Raw genomic sequence first — 23,587 nt, 5'->3', positions numbered from 1 at the left:
AGGGACAGTGGCGGGTAGGGAGGGTGGGGAGGGATAATGTGGAGAGAAATGCCAAAAATAGATGATGGGGGATTGGAGGCAGCAAACCACCCATGTTTGTACCTTATGCAACAACCCTGCATGATCTGCACATGTACCCCAGAACATAAAGTACAGTAAAAAATATAGTTTTTGGCCTACTTTTTACATGAAAAAATGTTTATGAGAAGGAGCTTTGTGTATGCCTTTGTCTTCTGCTCTCTTTTGATCTTTCTGTAGCCTATACCCTTAGGAAGAATTTGATCTTAAATTCCAATACCAAGTGTTCCACTTCCCATGTTATACTAAGCAACACCTGGATTGTCCTGTCACCTAGCTTAGCTCCAGACATTTATTCTGGCCCCTTTAGACTATTCCCTGCGCTTCAGCCAGAAAAAATATTTGAAATCATGTGTTCTCTCCAACAGACTATGTGTTCCAAGAGAGTAGTGACCACTCCTGTACTCCATGCTGTATCCCCAGCATAATAAGTCCAGGCACATAGCAGATCTTAAATAAATATTTCTGAATAAATTACTGAATTCACTGGGATTGTATCTCCTCAGTCTCTTGTGTCTTCTAGTATCCTTTGTTCTAACATGGCTTATCAATTATAATGAACCTCTGGAATCTTTAGCAGGCCTATCTCATGCTTCCAGTTTCTTCTCTACAATTCAGACTTACTGAATTTGGCTTCTATTCCCTCCAAATCCTGCTTTTTGCAGGCAAAAACAGGAAGTCACAGTGGTGCTCACCTTTTTTTTTTAATGCAGTAAGAAAACGGAAGCAATTTGACATTAATATTTAGATATGGAGTCAACTTCCTTCTTGAAACTTGCCATAATGACTCTGCTATTTGTAGAGATATTCAACAATCCTAGTTTAGGTAGGAAAATTGAGAATAAAAAAAGGCTTAGGCCTGCTAAACTCTTGTTAGGAAGACTTTGAGCATTCTGATTAGAAACAGATCTCATGTAAGCTCTTAGACATAAATGAGTGCACTATTAGTTTGATATTTTATCAAGAAACAAGTGACATGAAGAAAAAGAAGGCATATATTATAGCAACTTGGAACTTAATAAAAGTTGATGCCAAAGGAGGTCAATGCAATGCATTTTGTTTTTTGGTTTGTTTTTATTTTTGTTTGTAAATTTTTTTAAGGCCGGGAAAATATGAGGATGTGAGTAGGATCCCAGCTGTGCCATTAATGACATGTATAACCACAGATGCTTTATTTGGCCAGTCTTTAAAATAAACAAGCAAAAATTATAGGTTGTCAAATTTTTTGAGGAAGAAATTTTAGTTGATGACTGAGCTAAGGGACCACAACATAATATATTATCAAGAGTAGATCATTTTTAAAACATTTTATATTATCACAATAATTTAGGTAAAACTATTGTATATATAGCACTAGATGAAGTATTCCTCATCAAAAATGAAAAGTCTCCTTTTACATAGCTATAGAGGGAAGAGTTTCTAATTTAAATCTTGTGAAATCTTAATTTCTTAAATATGTAAAATATAACACAATTAGGATTTAGGGTAAAAGATAGTCAGATCTATTTGATGTCTATGGAGGCTAGAACATTCCAAATTCAAATATCATTAATGAACTTATAAACATGTTACTGTATCTTTCTAAGTTTTATCACGTTTGTAAAATAGGGATAATTTATGAGTTTACTTTTTTTTAAATCATGATCTGTGGTTTTCTTTTTAATTAGCTTGTGTCTTATGATCACACATCATTTTTAAATTCGTGTATCTCTTCTCTACTTTAATCCTTTTAAGTTGGCAAAAGCACCATTCCCAATCACAAATACACAGCAGTTGTACAGTTTTGTTTCTGATCCTAAATTATAACTTAGTTTGACTTGGATTGTAAAGAATTCAAGAGTGAAGTTTAATTGGCTATTATTTTAAAAGCATGTGACCTTATAGATCATCTATAAAATGTATGAAGTGTTAAATAATTTTTGATATTACACACAAACCACACAAAATGCCTTTCAATAAGTAAAAGGAACCATTTTAAATACAGGGAATTCTAATTAGATTGGCACAGTTGAGGCCAAAAATATAAAATAGCCATTGCGACCCATTTATCTTCAAACTTTGCCTTTAAGAGGCAAATGAACACAAAACACAGGTGAATCTTGCTTGGTTCTGAGACAGTGAAGGAATTCCCTCATAATTAAATATATTCACATAACCAGTTACATAAATCTAAATATAAAACCAGTCTCCAGTAAGTTTTAAGATGGCACTCATCATATTTGTGAAAAGCTTAACATTACTAACGAAGTCTAATTATAACTTCAGAAGGGGTAAACAGTGATAGAATTTACTAAACTGGAATTACTATTAAAATCCAAAAACTGAACATATTTATTTAACCACAAGCCAGTCTTAGTTTTGATCAGGACTTCCCAACAAAATATTCTGTCAGTCATTCATGATGTAAATTCTGGTGTATGAAATCTATTAAAGTATGGTACACATTAAAAAGTCATGAGATATTTGTTTTGTAATAAATAAGGCAGTGGTGAATTATTAATCATTAGTAGCTTTTTTGAGATAAGCTATTAAGTCTTCCCTTTCTCCCTTCTTCTTAATGCCAACAAAGATCATTTTTGTTCCAGGGATATACTTCTTGGGATTCTCCAAATATTCCATCAGAGTATCCTCTCCCCAGATGATGCCTTTGTTTTTATTGGCTTCAGTGTAAATGAATCCAGAGGCCTGACCTGTCTTCCACCCAAAGATACCATGGAGATGAGGCCCAGTCTTGTGCTTGCCTCCCTTTTCAATGGTGTGACATTGGGAACACTTCTGAATAAAAATCCTCTTGCTTTTCTCAACATCATCCATATTTAATTCTTTTTCATCGCTAGTGCAATTAAGGTTACTGCTCAGAAGCTGGATGTCCCACTCTCTACTTTACTTTTAAGAATAATATGTCATTGTCAGTAAAGTTTCTGGGGACAGTTTCTGGCACATATTTATGATGGCTACTATCGTTTTAATAGATTATATAGAATCACAGATCCTTAGAAATAAAAATGACTTTAGCTAGAATCTGGTCCAATTCCCATCCAATGCTGGATGATTTGATAACCTTGACAAATTGGTCTCTGGAGCTCTGTAGACTTAGAAGAGAGTCTAAAAGTTACCATAGCTCATTAAGAGTTTAAGTACATTATCCTAGAAAACTACTCTTGTTCATGCTATTTCCTTTCTAAAGTAAATGTACAAAGTATGGGAAGAGCATAGTCACAAATTGTGAACTAGTACAATGGATCTTCTCATTCTGATTTGTTTTGGTTTGGCCGTGCATTGAAATACCCTAATTCCATTCAGTCATTATGTTTAGTTTATCAAGTTAATGGCTTTCTGGTATATTCAACACACACAACAGTAAAGCTCCAAGTGTGAAGCTGAAATGACAATACCATGAAAAAAAAAAAAAAACAAACAAACAGATCTAATCCTAGATTTCCTATTGCAAGGGCAAGAATTTGAGAACATAATACTTAGAAAAATGTAAATCAGGAAAATGAGATTTATTAAAAAAAAACTATACTTATAGAAACAAAACAAATAAAATCTGAAAGAGACTCCAAAATGTAAAATATCAGGCCTCACAGAAGGACATTGAGCCCTATTATACATCTTTCTTAATTCACGCAAATTTTATTTCTTCTATAGTCTACTTTGATGAGTCACTGAAGAATTGAGGGGCAGGGAAATATATAATAAAAGCAATTTTAAAAAGATAAACATCTTGGCTGCACACCAGATGGATTAAAATAATGGAGACTAGACAGGAATGTATATGGTTTATAGCTGATAACAGGAAAGGAGGCCCAATTGTGGAAAAGGCCTTGCATCATTAGAATAATGTCAGTCCAGGAATAAATGCCCCAACAGGAATAAACTCAGCACCTCACCGTGATCACTAACTCAGACTGATTTTAGTTTATCCAAGTAAAAGGCAGGCAGTAGTCTCAGCTCCACGGGCAGGCACTGTGTATTACAGGAGGTGACAGATGTTTCAGATTACCTCTAAAATCTTGGATTGTTCCTGTTACGTAGGAGTAACTATAATAACATTTCTTTTTTTTTTTCCTGATAATGTTTGAATGATAATTTTTATAATCTTCTAATTATTGGATGTCACTGTGAGAATTAAAAAAAGAAAACTTCCCTGGATTGTTATAGCTTAGGCAAAAGGCTTGGACAAGCCCAACATCCTTGGTGACAACAATAAAAAGGCATAAACAAACAAACACAGCTCTTCTTTCAGGGAATCTTGCTTTGGAAATGCAGATAACCTGGAGACTCAAGCACAGCCTGTATTTCAGCCTCTACTCATCCCCTCCGCTGTGACTCTGGGGCAGCCCCCAAGCTGACTAACTATACACAGCGCCCTGTCTGCAAGCTAGCATGGTTTCTCTAATGCTCATTTATTAAATTTCAAATGAATTCCTTAGCACCCCGCCCACACTTGCTCTTCAGTGAAATCAGCCTTGATTACCGCACACCACTCCATTTTCTAAAATCGTACAGAACATATATTTTGTGCCACTCATTTGACCTGTGTCTTTCCTAGTAATGTCTCTGTAGTGTTCTGCTTTTGGAGTGGGTTTGGGGACAGAAGCGGGGCTGCAATTACATGTCCACCAGGATCAGGAGGAACAATCTTAAGTTTTTGGAAAGGTCTGTCTCCGTGTATGTGAACCAAAGTCTAACAGCCAAGAGAAAATAAATTTGTTCCCAGAAAGAAATACAAGCTAAGATGGGGAGGTAAGTGGCTATTGCAATTGCAGGATTGTGAAACTAAACTATTTTGACTAATAATAGTGGAGTTAACTTTTATTCAGTACTTACTACTTACCAGATTTTTTTAAACCAATTTCTGTTTTGAAATTAATAACTCACTTAAACTTCAAACAACCTTATGAGGTACTATCATTGTCCCCAATGAGGTTAAAGAACTTGGCAAAAGGTTACACATTTCATCAGTATTTGAACTAGGATTTGAACCCACACAGTCTAGCTTTTGAATCTTCCCTCTTAACCTTGATGCTAACCTGCACACTTAGCTTGCACTAAGTTTGAAGCATATGTCTGGTTTGATCATTTGATGTGTGGTATATATTCCTATAGCAATTTTTGTCTTTAAGAGGAGTATGTAAGTAGACTCCATACTCACTTCTACATCTAGATAAAGAATAACCAGCAGAGAGGAAGAACACTATTATGAAAATGCTTCTAATCAAAAAGGACCGCTAAACAGCCCTTACAGATCTGAATAGGAGAAGTAAGAACCACTGGTATCAGAACCTCAGCACAACAAAGGCCTGAGCCTCATCTGATCTGTTGAGGAACAGCGATAACATTTTATGAGTTATTTTTTTGGGAGAATTAAGACTTATTTCTTAGGCAGCATTGCATAATCCTACAGAGCACTGGAGTAAGCTTTAGAATGTATGATGTTGGCAAGTAATTGAATCTCCCAGTGTTCGCTCATTTATCAAAAGAAGATACTGTACACTCTCTTACAAAGATTTTGTGAGTGTTAATGCAATGTTTGTAAATAATGGATGTAAAATAATTAGCATAGTGTCCCATATAGAGTGCCAACTATAGAGTGCATGTCTGACTCATTGTTTCTGATACTAGCTCTTACAAATAGTAGGAATTTCAAAAGATTCTATGAATGCCTGGAATTTTGGATGAGTTTTGTTACCTCTTCACCCCAATGCTAGTGCAACATGAATTTCCTCTATTGAGTCAATTTGACAGATTGAAATTCTATTTGAACTCTATTTCCATAAAGCACAGGCCTCATCTAATTATCCCCAGGTCTGCTTTCTACTGTGATTGTGCCCATTCTGCCTCTCTTTTTTAGCAAAGCAAATCTTTTCATTTAAAAAGGCTTCCTTTTGTTTGTTTTCCTCTAACCACAAAATGCACCCTCATCCAAGTCCTCTGCCAACATGAGCAATAAAAATAATAAATGAGAGAACTGAAGACTCTAATTGGACCTTTAAAATGCTCCAGCAAAGGTGACCCTGAAAAAATTATTATGGCTTGTTATCAATTAGGTGACACTATCTAGAAAAATGAAACCTAAATATTTCTCTATTCTGTCTGATTTTATATCTCATAAATCCTGCTAAAACACTTCATTGAAAATACATACGGTAATATCTAGACAGGCTTACGTTAGATATATTCTTTTTGGATTCTCAGTGGACATTTTCAATATTAGGGCCACCAAGATAGATAATATGCCCAAGATGACACATCACTTCAATAATACTTAACATGAGGAAAGTCAGTCTCAAATTTCCGGGGAGGGGCAAATTCAGCTGCTTTTTAACACAGTTAAATTCATAAGGCTAAAAACAAAGCAGACTTTAAAACGTTTAAGATAAAAGTCTGTCTTTGAGAAATATTCTACCCATGAGGCTAAATTTGATGCAAAATATTCATTATCATAATTTAAATTTTAATATATGGCCTATTTAAAGCCTTCATACTTCAAAAGGTTTTTACATTATTTTGTCATTCTGTCTTAATTAAGAACCAACTTCAATGTTAGATTAATTTATACCTTTGGATTGTTAGTAAAAGGAATAAATCTACTTTTCTAATAGCTACAGAAACATGAAAAAATATATAATTTTTCACAACAAATGCATCTGACTTACAGGCATTAAGTTTTATTATGTTATTTTTTCTGAAATGTTATATCACATAGAATTGAGAAAAAGGTATTTTTAGGTGGAAACCATTTCTAAACTCTTATTTTGAAAAAAAAAAAAAAAGGCTTACAGAATGAAAATTCCAAATACCTTTCATCCAGCTCTTTTCCTGTTAATAATAAAATAACTATTAGGTAGTTCTCAAAACAAGAAGTAGCATTGATAATAAACTGTTGACTAAAGCATAGGCTTTATTTGGTTTTACCAGTTTTTAACTAATGCCCTTTTTCTATTGCAGGATCTAAACCAGATTCCACATTGCATTAAACTGCCATCTTTCCCTTGTCCCTTCAGACATGTCTTTTTTTTGTAATTCATGTAGTTAACACTTTTGAAGAATACTGGCTGTTTTGTAAAACGTCCCTCAATTTGGTTTTGTCATACTTAGACATAACTTACAAATTTTTGTTGAGAATATAAATTCCAAACAAGTGAGGAGCCTTTCTTAGCATATCAGATCAGAAGGTTCATGAAGTCAGTATTTTTCATTATTGGTGATATTTAACTTGATCTCTAAAAGTGATCTGCTGAATTTTTCTGAAGAAAGTTACTACTTCGGCTTGGAGGAAATACTTTTAGACTACATAAATTACTAAACTCTACTCAAACTTTTTCTCACTTATTTTGGTATCTATTAGGGAATCTCAACTTCAACAATTTTTACATTGGGATTCTAATGATGATTTCCTTTTTCCATCATCCTTCTACAATACTAATTGTTATTCTTCTGTATGGGTTAGCTGTCGCTGCTTCTCTGTCTGTGTATCTATCTTTGTATCTGTTCAATTACTTGTTTATATCCGTGTGGGTTCACAGATGTTTATTTTACTCTTTTGGTTATAATCCAATGACATGTCTATTCATTTTGTTGCTCAATTTTCTCTAGTTCTGGCCATGGGGAGTTTTTTTTAAGATTAGTTCTTATGCATTTTTGTCATGCCTCTCTCTCAGAGGTCAATAAAGTATGCCCTATAGGTCAAACGTATCTACTACTGTCTACCTAATATTGTAAATAAAGATTCATTGGAACACAATCACACTCATTCATTTTCCTACTAGCTATTGTTGCTTTTGAGCTACAATGGCAGATTTGAGTAACTGTGACAGAGATCAGGTGGCCCTCAAAGGCAAAGATATTTAATATTTGGCCTTTTATGATGAAAATTTGTTGATCTTTGCTCTGGATAAATTTTCTTTTTTAAAAATTATGAACTTAACTTCGAATAGTGCCCAAAGTGTATTTAATTGTTCTATCTAAGGTACTTTAGAATTCAGAATCTTAACTGCATATTTTTCCTATATTCACCTAACTTCATTAGCTGTAATAATTTTGATTTTAGATATTATTTTGCTGAAATAAAAAGGGATTATCAGTATTCTATTGAGTTTAAGATACTACATCATACAGAATGATGTAATATTTTCTTATACTACATCAAGTTTCCTAAATACATGCAAAGCAGTTAACTAACTTCTTCTTATAATAATGAATGGTAATATGATAGTCTCCTCTTATTTCACAGTTTCAGTTACACACTGTTGAATGCAGTCTGAAAACATTAAATGGAAAATTTCAGAAAAAAACAATACATGCGATTTCAATAAATGGCATGAAATGTAAAACTTTATTATTTAAAAACCTTATTATTTAAATTCTGAGTAGCATGATAACATCTCTGGCCATCCTACTCCATCCCTCCTGAGACATGAATCAGCCCTTTGTCCAGTTTACCCACATTATATAGTCTGTTTGTCACTTATAAGTAGCCATCTAGGTTATCAGATCAACAGATGACAAGAAGAGGGTGCGTACAGTACAATAAGAAATTTTGGAACAGAGAGAGAGAGAGGAAGAGCCCACATTCACAGAACTTTTATTATAGTATATTGTTATGACTGTTCTATTTTATTACTAGTTATTGTTGCTAATCTCTTATTGTGTCTAATTTATTCATTAAATTTTATCATAGGCACATATGTATAGGGAAACACATAGTATATATAGGTTTTGGTACTATCTGTGATTTCTGGCATCCAGTGGGAGTCTTGGAATGTGTTCCTCAATGAATACAGGTGGATTATTGTACTTTATGGAGATGTTATATTGATAGCAATATTTATCTTCATGATATTGGACAGTTATTTCACCATCACATTTCACAGTCATCAGATGATTTACTGAGAGACCCTTCCAAAGGAAACTCTTAAACCATGCATTTTGTTTTTAAGGATATTTGTTATGTAATGTCCCAATATTATAATTATATCAAGTAGATGATCAGTGCTTAAAATACATTTATTAGAAGGATAATGGCATTCTTACAATCATATTTTGGAGAACAATTTTTCTAAACTGGAAGTACAAAAGTTGGTCTTATTCTGTGAAAGAAAAAAAAATCATCTGAGTTCGTAAAGGCTATACCCAGAGGGCTATATCAGTGGTTAGAAAGTTATTAGCAAAGGTTAGCAAAGGGCAGCCACATTTCATTGGAAGTATGTTTCATTAGGGGAGGAGGAGTTTCCTCTTCATACGTTCATTACATAGACTTTATTTTTTCCTCTGGAATCTCAATATCTTCAAAGACCACCTAGAGCAGAGGTTATGAATTCTAGGTAAATTGGCCTAAGGATGTTAAATTGCAACCCTTAAACATCACCTATATAATTTTGTGGATAGAATGTTCTCCTTTGTTTTTATTTTTGCTTTTGTTTTTTGAGATGGAGTTTTGCTCTTGCTGCCCCAGCTGGAGTGCAATGGTGTGATCTTAGCTAACTGCAACCTCTGCCTCCCAACTTCAAGCGATTCTCCTGCCTCAGCCTCCAAAGTAGCTGGGATTACAGGCATGAGCCGCCACACCCAGCTAATATTGTATTTTTAGTAGAGACAGAGTATCGCCATGTTTATCAGGCTGTTCTTGAACTCCCAACCTCAGGTGATCCACCCACCTTGGTCTCTCCCAAAGTGCTGGGGTTACAGGCATGAGCCACTGCACCTGGCCAGAATGTTCCACTTTATTGGATTCTTATGGAGGCAGAGATTCAAAGGAAGTAAGAAAAATTGATCTAGATTAATGTCTCAAACTAAATACAGTTACCTAAAATGTACTCTGCAAAAGGTCTTGATACCAGTGTATGAAATTTTATCCTTTTTGGTACTCTGCCTCCTCTTGATGGCATTTTCATTTGTTTATTAGAAGTTAAGTGACATTAAAACCAACTTATTCCTGAGCTTACAACATAAGAAAAGGAGGTAGACAATAGAAAAATATAAATAGCATGAAAATCATGAGACTTGTTCATAGTTGACATTCAAATAATGGTGTTAAAGCTGAGAAGGGACAAATCACATGAGAGAGTTTTAAAAATTGTTCATCATGCATGAAAATACTAGTTATTACCTGTTATCCTTATAAATATAGATAAACAAATATACTTGTGCTATTTAATAAAAAGCTTCTGAAGAAATAAGAAGAGTGTTTGAGAAAGTATTAAGAGAAAAGCTTGTCATTGAGTTGGGAACCTGACTTCTCTTCCATTGAACTCAGCTAATTATAAATTATATGATAAAACAAAAATACTTTCAGATAATACTCAAATTATAAAAGTGTTACAAAATATAAATATTATTAAAATCAACCAAATACTTGCAAATACCATCTGAAGTTTCCTAAAGACCATTTATAATGTCATTTTATCTGGTCTTTGATGTTTAGCTATTCTTATAACTTGTTTCCACCTCATTTCCTAAAGGCTAAATTTTTGCATCTGTAGCGACAATTAATTTTTTATATCTGACATGATTAATTCATTGTTTGTAACCAGTGGATAAATTCATTAACCTGATTATCCATATTTTTAGAGAAAAGTCCTTTAACACAATCTCAGCCAATATCTTTAGCCACACATTTAAAATTAAGACAATGTTATTATGAACACTTTTCAGGAAAAAATATATCCCTTTATTTTGATAAGAACTTAAATTGCTAAACAAATCATATATTGAAAACCATAATGACAGATGAGAAGTTAAACGGGGAAATTTTATGAAAATCATTTAGAAGGGCTGCTATTTGTATATTACAACATAAGATATACTTGGCAAAAGTTCTTAAACACAATAATGATTAATAAACATTTCTCAGTTTGATTTGATCACTTGGTTTCTAAGTAATTTGTTCTCAGAATCTGAGAACATTTCAAAGTAAAAGAAGGTCATTAAAAACTGGCAAAACAGAACAAATTTTTATTCATTAAATCTTTCAAAATATATGTAATTCATTTTTAAATAAGCTTCAGTTTAGCTTCAAATACATAGGAAACCCATGAGTTGCTCTCCTACTTTCTTGAGCTCTTGGTTTTTGATAGTGTTAATAATGGAACCCATCCTCTCCACACAGTTACAAAAAGGATTAAGTGATAGTCAAAAAAGTACTAGGAGAATTCAGGAAAGAAAAGGTTTGACTTATATGTCTCTACGTCATTTATAATAGTACCCAAATAGCAGATACCCAACACACATACGAATAAACTAATTTCTCAGATTATTTCAATTTTGTCAGCAATAAACATTTAATAATGCATTTGTTTTGGTGGCAAAAATAAGCATATTCTGAAAACAGAAAAGAAAAGGGCCTGTTTTGGATCTCACTGAGCTTTCAGAATTGTCTTACCGTATAGACAACTGTTAATCTGGCCCTGTGATACTCTGTATTTTAGCCTCTAGTACAGGAGGACTTTGTGAAAGTCACTGATAGATCTCATTGACAAGTTTCCTGGAATGGAACAAAGAACTTTCCATAAATACATAGCAATAATGGAACAAAAATGCCAACTTACAGACAGACTGTAAGACTTCAATTTAAGGAAAGAAGCAGTTTAGCCTAGCTGATGTAATACCCTTTACTTCTGTTGTACCACAACTCTTAGAAAATATCTGCTTTATTCATGTTTGCCAGCCTGTGTAGTTTAAACGATGCCAAAACCCAACAAACCATAAGAGAATCTTTCTGTCTCTTTTATCAAAAACTTAAAAAAAATGTTAACATGGTTGTCTTATAGTAACTGAAAAACTCTGATATTTTAAAAATCCAAGTCATTGATAAAGTAAAAACAAGTAAAAAGTCTGATAATATATCATGTCTCTCCATCTCCTTGGACACAATTTGTCTGAAGTTAAGCTCAGAATTTTAGGAAGATGTATTTAATATACTACTTAATTAAAAAGTTCATTATGTTTCATTATTAGGAATAGCCTCAAATTCCCATCAAAACTGAACAATGTGAAAAAGATAATTAAACCAGAAAGGTCAGAGTTTTAGACACTTAGTTTTCTAACACAGCTACTGCATTTGTGACTTCAGATTTCTCAGAGTAAGATTTACTACAGAAAGTTAGTGTTAGGAAACATTTAACTATTTCCAATGAAACCAAAGATTTATATATTGAAATAAATATTCATCTATGCATGTAAGTATATTTTGGCTAAAAACTACCAGCAAAAAAAAATGCTATACCTAGTAGTTTAATGAGGGGTGTAGATTTATTCAACAACTATTTATTAAGCACCTTTTGGGTGTAAAGCCTTGATTATTATGTCTGTTGGACTCTACTCAAAATTTGTTATTAAATAATTATTTAAATCTTCCATACGGTTTATCAGTTTCCACAAGACATATTTTCACCATTTTACTTATATAGGAAGAAAAAAGTTTAGTCAAACATTTCCCATATCTATACATTTAATGAGAACATGTGCAAGTCTTCCCTTAAGATAAAATTCTTCTACCAAATGATTTTTAAGTATTCTAATATTCTAATGGTCCATAAGGATTTACGTAATTTGCTAACAAAATTTCTCCAGTAAAGGTAGAAAATAAGTATTGCTTACTAATGAGTATTATTGATTCAAAACTTTAGTGAAAACAAAACAACTATGGTTTTTATAAGAAAAAAAATTTAATATGTTCCTATTTTTAAATACTCATAAGATAGTCTTGTGTGTATATATATTTGTGTGGGTCAGAAGAAATGGCAGACTGTGACATGGACTGATATATAGTTAGGATCAATCATGTAAGTAATAACATTTAGTTATAAAGAATAGACCATGCTATGTTTAATAATGCATCTAACGATTTTTCTATATTTTAGCTTATGTTTCCCAGACTTTATAAAGGAAGGTGCCTAGCTTATAGACAGGAGTCCCAAGTGCAGATTTTACTATGCCACTAAGGAGAACAATGGTTTTGAGCAAATCAATTGGTCTCCTCAAGATTCCATATTGTTGTTTGATAAATGAAGGGGCTGGAATACAAGAATGCTGATATTCCTTCCCTCCTTCAAATGTAGTGATTATATAGACTTCCTTAATTACATCGTACTTTGAAAAATTAAATTAAACAAATGTAAAAGAAACAAAATCATTAAATCAACCAACACTTCAGTACCAATCCTGTAATCTCTAAATAATAGAGTGACTTAAATTACTAATAAATTATTTATTGACTTGAATTAAAAATAAATTAATTGACTAAGCTACACTAAAGGTTTGGAATTTAGGGTAATAATCAATATAACTTCCTGAGCCATGAAATATTTTACCAGCTTTCGTGGATGAAAACAGAGTTAAGGTTTAGAGCTAATACCCATAAGTGCTTCCAGACAAATTGCATGCTCATGCAAAAAGATTTACACCATCTCTATAGAGTCTTAGAGCATTCCTCTCTTTCTCTTAGATCCTCTTAATCCTAAAGAACCTCTTTCTCTTACCACTCCAGACTATCATTTTCTACTTTCCTTAAACTTAACAGTAATCAAACTCGGCATTACTAATTTTGAAAATTAACACATTTTCTTTGGCATGTTTTCCAGGTTTTCTGGATCCTCCTTGTCTCCTAACCAGACTAATCTTTTGGCAAACAGAAATAATAATGTCTTTGACTCTTTTGTTCCTTTCTACAACCAGTTTCCATTTCATTGATACCTAGTACTGGCTGGTGATTATTAATCTAGAAATATTATATTTCTGGTGAAATATTAATCTAGAAAAATATATACAAATAAAACAGCAGCATTAAAACATTGAATAATTGCCAGTTAAAAGAGTGAGAGGGGTGGGGGGTGCGGTGGGAGGAAGAGGTGGAGAAGAATGAGGAAGAGAGAAAGCCTAAAAAGCTGGAATGTCTCGCCTTCTACTAAGTTGTTATTAGGCTTTAAAGTATATTTTGCATTCATCCTGTTTATTTTCTCACATTCTACTTTAGTACTTTATCTTTTGATACCTGGATTGTTTAACAGTTTCCTAAGTAGTTTGTCTGGCTCTATCGTTTCCTGCTAATCCTTCCTAAATGAATGCACGCTTGCAAAGACCTAACTCTAATGTACTATATATTTCACAGTCTTACTATACCACTGACTTCAAAATGATCTCTTCTTCATTGGAACGAGTTTTCCTTTTATATCTTATCAGAAATTAGCCAAAAATGATATATGATCACTCTAGCACTTTCTCACATTTTATATTTTTAATCTTGAACTTTTTTTTTTTTTTTTTTTTTTCCTAACTCTGTAATCAGGCTGTAAATTTAGTATGTTCCTTTTATGCAATATATGTCCTTTAAATATTTGTTGATTTGATGTTAATTTGGGTATAAAATGAGTATCTGACCTTGTGTAAAGTGCAAAAGAAATCTTTTGACACACTGTGGTAGGAAAACAAATTCAAAGGTTTATCTTCAAAGGTAACTGTGATTTATCTGAAGCAATCTTTAGTCTGGGTAAGTAAGATGATGTTAGGCTTTGTGAATTAATGTCATGAAAAAAGAAAGTCTATTTTTGTTGAGAGAGAAAATTTTGCTGCATAAGTGTAATTAGGGACAAATCAGAGACTAATGATGCATTATATTCTAGAGCTTTAACTAATAAGCACCAAGAAATGGCTTTCTCAACTTTAAATGGCTTGTAAAAGATTATCTCTATTTTTCTCTATGTACAGAAAATAATGGATACTAGGTCTGCTATTCAGAAAATTCAATATTTATTTGAAAACATGAATTGTTGAGTTATAGGAACATTTTATATACATGAAACGAGCATAAAATCTACCTTTACTAATTAGTTTCTCTATGAAAGCCTTCCAGGCAATTACAGGGTAGTACCATTGGTCAACGCTTTGGGTGCTTTTCATTAAAGGTATAGAGTTGTTACCAGATGAATTGCTATATATAAAGCACTTACCACAAACACCTGTAATGGAGGGTTAAATGCTATACTAATTACTAATTTCAATCCTTATTATCTATATTTTGCAGTACAGGCACTTTAAAGGAAGCAAATATAGTCTGCTGGTTCCTGCTTCTCTGATTATAGTTATTTGGTGGTAAAAGCTTTAATTTAACTGCTCTTCTAATAAAAATAACTCCCACAATTAATAAAAAGAGCCATACCACAAACTGACATAAAATACATATACTAGACTTTGCTACTGAACTTGTATTTACAATCACTTTGTCATAAAAACTTTAATCGAGGTGACATGTACTTTCAAATTTGTATTCCGCCATTATGGCACTGCTGGAGATGAAGCTCCAAAAAAAAAGGTATTTGAAATTTTCATGGCTTACTTCCTACCTCAGCATCACACTGAAATGAACACAGAGCAGATTATTAATAAAACATCCGATGACAATGGTGACTCCCCTGAGTTCTTTATATATTGATCATTAACTTTTTATATGTAGATATTGAAATTCTTTATATGTGCTCTAATTTTCTTGAGGGCAGACTCTGTGTTTTTCCTTTCTTATATCCTTCAGAATAATTGCAACTTTGCCAACTCTTGGTTTATTAATATTATCTAAGATATATCTTGGTAAAAGAGCTTTTATGATCTCCGATTAAATGTTAAAAGTTGTATCTGAAGTAACTTTGTAAAGATTTGCTCCTTACTTATTACAATACTGCTCATTTCTATTTTTAAACATCTTTTACACTGTGTTTCTTACTCTAAACAATTATTTAATGGAAAATAAAGTATTATATGTGTTAAATATTAATCTAGAAAAATATATACAAATGTTTCTTAAAATAATTAAAAGTACTGCCTCAAACTCAGCTACCAGATTCAAATTGAACATTAGCCTGCTAGAAGAACTCAGAAACCGTATCTTTTTTGAACTACACTCAGTACATGGTATCTGGTATGTGCACAATCAAAGAAAATACAGTAAAATTGGGGAATATAGAAATTTTTGAAGACAAAAAATATTTACTAAAATGCAATGATGTTTGGATAATGTGTCCTATATTTCTTTGCTTCTATCATCTATGCTTGAGTAATTCAGCTTATATTTCCCTCTTAGAGATACATTATGCATATTAATAAAATCCAAGTATAGATATTTTAACTAAGTTTAACCCAGAATTTCCCAAACTGATTTCCCAAACTAATGGGACTTTCTCTTTTTCACCATAAGCAGTAATAAACTCTAGGTAAAGATACCAATTTGGAAAGTGCTGATAAGAGTTTAAAGTTACTAAATAGAGATAATTTTAAAGAATTAACTATGAACACAAAACCATGCCTCAAGAGGCAACTGCCACACTGCAACAGTAACAAGATTTATCATTTTGCATGTTCATGTCCACCATTCACAGAAGACCACATCCAATGGGCAAAGCTTTGACCTGACCCTACTATATATTTTCATGGCATCCAGTGTGATGACTTTTTCTCAGCAAATAGACAGTGATTTTTATATATAATATAAATTATATATTATATTATAATATTTATATATATATAAAAATCACTGTCTATATATGTGTGTGTGTATATATATATATATATATATATATATTTTTTTTTTTTTTTTAGGAAAATTACCAATACACTTTTCTGTAATTTTATTAAGGTCGTAGCTATTACTTTTAAAAACATATTTTATGCTGGGCATGGTCACTCATGACTCTAATCCCAGCACTTTGGGAGGCCAAGGCAGGAGGATCACTTAAGGCCAGGTGTTTAAGATCATCCTGAGCAACATAGTGAGACCCCCATCTCTACAAAAACTTTTTTTTTTTAATTAGCCAGGCAAAGTGGTATGCATCTATAGTCCTAGCTACTAGAGAAGCCGAGCAGTGAGGATTGTCTGAGCCTAGGAGTTGGAGGTTACAGAGAGCTATGACTGTGTCACTGCACTCCAGTGTAGGCAAAAGAGTGAGACTCTGTCTCTCAAAATATAAAAAAAAAAAAAATAAAAGTTAAGCTGATAAAAATAAAGAATGAAAATTAAAATTGCAAGCTTATGCTTGGATTTCAGATAATGCAATAAGGGATTAGCAGGAGCTATGTAACATTGCATGCATATTTAGGTTACTTGGCTTTCAGATCTTCCATTACTTCACCTTATTGGATATGGCTCACATAATTGTAGTATAAAATTGTGATAATTCCCAAGACACCGATTCAGCAAATATTTATTGAGTGCCTACTATTTGCCAGTATTATAACGGACACTGGACATTTTAATTTTCTTGCTTCTGAATTCTGTCACAGAGCATTTTTATTACATTTAATTCAGCAAATATTTGCAGAGTATGAGGATTATATAACAGGTTTGAACTAGGGCTTGAAGATTTAGAATTTTATAAACCAGATAAAGTCCAAGGGTATCACAGACATTTCATTCCACAATTGTGAGTCAGTACGTGGGAAATCTGATGCTTATTGAATATATTAACTTTTTTATCAAATTACTTATTTCAAGAAACAAGCAATTCTGATAGAGGAATTTAAATATACAATTTGGTTATCATTTTTATCGTGTAAAATAGAAATGTATTTTTACACCTTTTCTCTATACTGTTATAAATTGTGTGCTTTGTAAAAAACATAAGTTATATCTAAAAAGGGAACGGAGAAATAAGACTGATATTTTTAGTAACCTATTTTATACTGAAATACAAAGAGGATAATGATTGCAGTAAAATACCTTAATACTTTTAATTTATATTTTACTTCAAAGGAATATTTGTATTAAAATTGAGAATATATACAACCACAAGTAACACTACTTAAAATTTCTAATCTACCACCTTTGCTTCAATAATATAATATTGATAAAACTCATTCACAATAAACAAGATAATTTTTATTTTATAAATAATGGCTTGACATTGATTTTGCAGACTTAAAAAGAGCAGCACTAGTGTCAGAGAATCCTCCTGAAACCCCATGGTTATATGAAAGTGAAAACAAACTTCTTTTATGTACATGTTCTTATGACTGCTGATTTATGGTACTTTGATACTATTGCTTTCTCACTATTTCTCTACTTATCTCATAGGTTTCCTACACTTTAATGAGTTTCAGATGTGTACCACCTTTGGAGGAATGGTTAGGTCTTATTTTCTCTCAGAAAAAAAAGTATTGTAATATTTTTTCCCTTAGTTCTAAATTTTATCTTTGTGACTTTTGACAAAGCCTTTCCTTTGTTCAAATGCAAGGATCCTGTAAAAAGAGCTTTAACATGTTGTGCCTTTTATGTGTGCATTTTTCTGATTTCATTGATGTCCTGAATTTTTCAAACGATAATGTGTGCCTTCACGTTCTCATATAAAATGGCATTTGTACGCTGTAGCAAGAACAGTTTAGGACAGCATTACATTCACATGACTCTAAAGTCCAATTAGTAGTTGATGGTTTCTCAGAAAACCATAATTTGGTGAAACGGACGCAAAACAGTGCTTTGTTTTCCAGTTTGTTTTTTATAAACTCTTCCCCGATACATATTCACTTGCTTACCTGCAGGGTAGCGCTCGATCACTGGCCAGCTGTCCACCTGTAATGTGGCATTGCCACCACTCCTCGTGAAACGGACTACATGGTATTTGCCATCATTAATGATTGCATTGGACTCCTCAATGGCGATGTCATCTGTCCCAACATTAAACTTAACTCCAATTTTTCCTTGGTGCTGGAAGAGAGGAGGAGAAAGGAAGAGTTGTATTAAGTTGATAGTCACCATGTAATAAAGATTACATACAAGGTATTGTTTAAATATGTGCTTTGTAAAATAGCTGCTTTCCTCCAATTTTAATTCTGAGAAACTACATGTAGCAGAAGAAGCAAGATTCTTGACATTTGGGTAAATGTGAGACATCTCTTTCACGGATAATTGATATTCCAAAGGCACACATTCAAGGGAATTGAGTTGCCTTCTTCCCAGAGGTTGTTACAGAGAAGGTGTATAGCTGCCTGAACAAAAGGACATTCTTTCATAGCTTTTAACACAGCCCCTTTAATCCACTCTCCCATTTCACAAGAAAAAATGAGGCTCCAAATTCTTCTTTTGAATAACCGGTATAATCAGAGCAATGATGTCTGTTTGGAGCCTATTGACAAATGCTCTCAGAATTTCGGAAATCATTCTAAAGGGTATGGGGTATGCAGGCATTTAATGAATGCAGTTTCTTAGTATTTACAAAACCATCAAATGCTAAGAGCTTGAAAGTTATTCAATATTTTTATTTTATTGATGATAAAACATCAACATTTTATTGATGATAACACAGGAAGGTAGAAGACTTGTTCCAGGACACATAACTTAATAGAGATGTACTAGAACTAAAATTCAGTTCGCTTTTTCTAAGATTATATCTAAGCTAAGTTGAAGCGAAGACTCAGTTATCCAAAATTATGCAAAGCAGTATTATGGAGCATTCTAACTATAAAATTGTTGCTCTTAACTTTAGAATTTCACAATATAAGGTGGCAAAGAGAAACGTGCTATGCTCTCTGCCTCTGAGAAGCATTCTCTAACAGAACTGTCAACTCTACCATGAGCTCAGTTGATTTTTAAAGCATGCAGATTCACCCTCGATCGGTTGCACAGAATACCTGTGCTGTAGGCCCTTGTCAGAACATATAACCTCAAACTGTCTGTGGTTCAACCTTCATCAAACCTCAGTGGAGAGAAATGACATGGAGGAAAAAGGTCTAAAGTACACACAGTCCATGCTTTCCTGAAGAAGTTTTAAATCAGGATGTTAGAAACCTAAAGATCTGGACCACATTCTCTTGACTCTTTGTGGGATTCTCATCATTGTTTGAACAAGACAGCGGGAGTATGGTAACAGCTTACACTGAGGATCCTTATGGAAAGCCTGGTACAAAATTGCCTTAATCAAAGGAAAATATTTGAGGATGTTATTTTGCAGTATCGCTCATTATCTCCATGCAGAGGTCATAAAGGTTTCTGTGTGTTCCCCCCTCCCCCCCAGTTCTTACTGTACATAAAGATCTCTTTCTTATAAGTTAGCATGCTTACTTTTTAAATTTTAATTTGATTTAAGATTGATGGATGATTTAACTTTTTTAAAAAAGAGTCACATTTTTAACACTATATATATACGCTTGCTAAATAAAGATAACTTACTGTGTCTCTTAAATGAGATTCTTTAAAATTTTCTTGTAGAGTTAAAATGTGTGTTAAAAATGTATGTATTAAATTAAGTAATTTACTGAAAACAAGCAAAAAGGAATTCTGCTAAAATGAGAAAACAATGTATGCTTACAAAAAGACCTGAGCTACAAAAAAAAATCTTTTAAAAAAATCTTCATAGGACCTTGGATAAAGTTTGCATTTTCATTGGACTTTAGCTGTTTGTTTATTAGCTGAATCAGTCTACACAAAACTAAAATGCTTTACAATGACATGTATTTAAAGGTAAGGGTAATGAGAAATATAGTGGAAAACATTAAGTCCAGGGGAAAACATATACTAAAAGTCTCTGAAGCTATTTAAATTACCCAACCAGAAGTGTGTCTCACATGTGTAAGCCCAACACTTTGGGAGGCCTAGGTGAGGAGGACTATTTGAGCCGAGGAGTTCAAGACCACCATGGGAAGCATAGCAAGATCTCATGTCTACCATTAAAAAAAAAAAAAAAAAAAAAAAAAAAAAAAGCTGGGTGTGGTGGCACACACCTATAGTCCCAGCTACTCAGGAGGCTGAGGTTCGATGATCACTTGAGCCCAGGATGTCGAGGCTGCAGTGAGCCATGATTGTGCACTGCACTCCTCCCTGGACGACAGAGTCAGACCCTGTCTCAAATAAGTAAATAAGTAAGTAAATAAATAAATAAATAAATAAATATTTTTAAAATTACCCTATTTATTTGGATCCTGAGTTTCCTAACAACCGAACACGTACATAGTGCTCTAAGCATTTATAAATACTAACTCCAGTATTCTTCATAACAGTTCCATGAGGGAGATGCTATTTTATCTCCATTTTAAAGATGAGAAAATTAAGGCACAGAGTGATCAAGCAACTTGATGAAGGTCACACTGCTGGAAAAAGAAAAGCTGTGATTCAGATCTACACAGCCGGGCTCCAGAGTCTGGTCCTTAATCATTAAATTAAGTTGAGTTTAGGACTCCTATGCCATCTTATAGCTGCAGTTAGCAGATTTGGTAAATCTAGCTGTTTTGAAACCTGTTTTATCTCTACTGCCACAGTAGCATCACCAAGGGGCCTCGTATTGTTCTCTGCATATGTATCAATCAATGTATGCTTAAAATAATTTTGGAATAAATAACAAGCAACAGATATGTGGATATAACAGAATATTAAAGTGATTCTTTTTGTTTCAGTTTCAGCTGAGATGTTAAGATAAGATGGTTAAGTCAAAAACAGATTACTGTTTCCATCTTACAAAATGAAGTATAAAATTACTCAAGCCAGACTTGCAAAGGAGAACACTGAGAAATGCTTTTAGGGTCCTTAATTAATTACCTACTTCCAGTCCATCAAAATGCAGAAAAAGCCAAGAGGAGATTTACAACTAGAAGGGTATTTTTAGAGACAGTTGAGATGGGATGTGATTTACACACACCTCCAAGGTGGAAGTTTACTTTTCCCTATCTCAAGTGCAGGAGAAAGGGACATTCGTGGAACATCTCAGAAAGACTGATATGTGTCTTCTGGAACCTGGTGGATGGCAGTGGTCAAGGTAGTCAGAAAACTAGGATTTGACTATACCTGATAAATCTTCAAGGGAAGAGACTTTGGCTGACCCCCAATGGTCAAGCAAAGAGATACTGACGTACCAGGAGTCACTTGTGCATTAGGGTTTATTAGGACGAAGGACACCTGTGGGCCCTAGGTTAGACTCCACGTAGAATTGTGTTATATCCTGTTTAGTAAGGTTACTTAAAAAATTGGGATGAGTAGTGACAAAAAAAAAAAAAAAAAAAAAAAAAAAAAGAAAAAGAAAAGAACTTGGAGTTACAGTGATAGATGGCCAAGGGCTGAGGTGAGAATCCTATATTACCATCTGAAGGATGTGCATTTACTACCTTAATGGAATTGCAGGTGAACAATCTTAATGATGGGTCTTAAGATCACTAAAGAACCCATCAAAATGCTTCCAAAAAGTGCCTCCTTAAAAGCTTTAAGTATAAGCTCAGCTCAGCTAGATGACTACAATATATTAGCCAAGTAAGGTCATTTCTATCCTTTATGTCTTCTTCCTTTTCCTGCTTCATCCCTGGAGGAATAAGAGAGGGAGAGGAAAAGTGAAAGGCATGGAAACAATCATGTTCTTCCCCGTGCAAATGGGGGCTCCATTTCAGTTGAAGTAGGGATAATGAAGAAGCTTTAACTGACGTCTATCATTATAAAGGAATAAGCTGATTCCTTTTCATGTCTACAAGCAAACAGATGACCTTTTTATTATCCAAGTGGGAAGGAAGCAATGCTGAGACTCCCTGCGAACATCCCTGGTGGTTAGAAAAAAAAAATTATTATTTTTTTTTGAGACGGAGTTTCACTCTTGTTGCCCAGGTTGGAGTGCAATGGCACAATCTCATCTCACTGCAACCTCCACCTCCTGGGTTGAAGCGATTCTCCTGCCTCAGGCTCCTGAGTAGCTGGAATTACAGTTACCTGCCACTACGTTTAACTAATTTTTTGTATTTTTAGTGGAGACGGGTTTCATTATGTTGCAGGCTGGTCTTGAACTCTTGACCTCAGGTGATCCACCCACTTCTGCCTCCCAAAGTGCTGGGATTGGAGGCGTGAGCCACCGTGCTCCACCAGAGAGAATTATTTTTACAAAACAAGTTTAAATTATTGTTACATCTTAAGAAGCAGCTCTCTCAACACAACAGTGTAGGAAGATATTTGTTACTCTACAATTACCCGTTGTTTAGGGTCTCTTCTATTATAGACCTGTTTCTTATCCAGAATAGACTGGAAAAAATTCTTGAAGTCTCCTACTTGTTCTGATAGGTAGGCCCTAAGAGTATTTTCATCAGAGTACTAGTTATTAAGAAGGTCTAGTTTCAGTGAATAGAAGCATTGCAACAATAAAGGTAAAAAAAAAAAAAATGCGCTAAACTCTGAAATAATCCCTTTACCTTATCCTTAACACTTTCTGCAATATGAATGCAAAATGCTCATTTTCTAGGTGCAGAAATCTCCAGATTTCATGGGATTTGATGTTTTTGCAACATGATAAAATAAACAGTTCAGAAACAATGAGCGTCTGTGCTGCTTAGAGAACATCTGACTTTTAAATGAAGCCCATCTCTTCTTGGATATGTTCATTTCTTGTCTCAACTAGAATATCTTTGACATCTCATGGATTCAAACTCCAGATTTAGCTAGAACAGAACTAAATACCATCTAAGTAGGTGCAAACAACAGGTCAGACCCTGATTCAGACTTCACTTCACCCCAAGTTGCATCCGGCATTGAAAAACAATTTAATTACAAACGATCACCAAT

General features: G+C 33.6%; 2 protein-coding genes across 33 annotated transcripts in view; both read right to left on the bottom strand.

The window, feature by feature from the left end:
- The window catches only part of NRXN1 (neurexin 1), a 1,157,741-nt gene that overhangs the window by 162,181 nt on the left and 971,973 nt on the right, over nucleotides 1-23,587 (bottom strand). For all 32 annotated transcript variants that reach the window (XM_074400196.1, XM_039478496.2, XM_003922746.4 and 29 more), the window contains one exon: nucleotides 18,598-18,769. In XM_074400196.1, coding sequence (XP_074256297.1) covers nucleotides 18,598-18,769 — 172 coding nt within the window. The remainder of the gene's footprint in view (nucleotides 1-18,597; nucleotides 18,770-23,587) is intronic.
- Nucleotides 50-16,541, bottom strand: LOC120367506 (cytochrome c-like). The gene has a single exon (XM_074400251.1). The coding sequence runs from the start codon at nucleotides 2,890-2,892 to the stop codon at nucleotides 2,575-2,577; it is 318 nt and encodes a 105-aa protein (XP_074256352.1). The 5' UTR covers nucleotides 2,893-16,541; the 3' UTR covers nucleotides 50-2,574.

The sequence above is a fragment of the Saimiri boliviensis genome, chromosome 1, assembly GCF_048565385.1.
Source record: "Saimiri boliviensis isolate mSaiBol1 chromosome 1, mSaiBol1.pri, whole genome shotgun sequence".
NCBI classification, from domain to species: domain Eukaryota; kingdom Metazoa; phylum Chordata; class Mammalia; order Primates; family Cebidae; genus Saimiri; species Saimiri boliviensis.
Note: the sequence above shows the minus strand (reverse complement) of the source record. Positions and strands in the feature narration are given on the sequence as shown.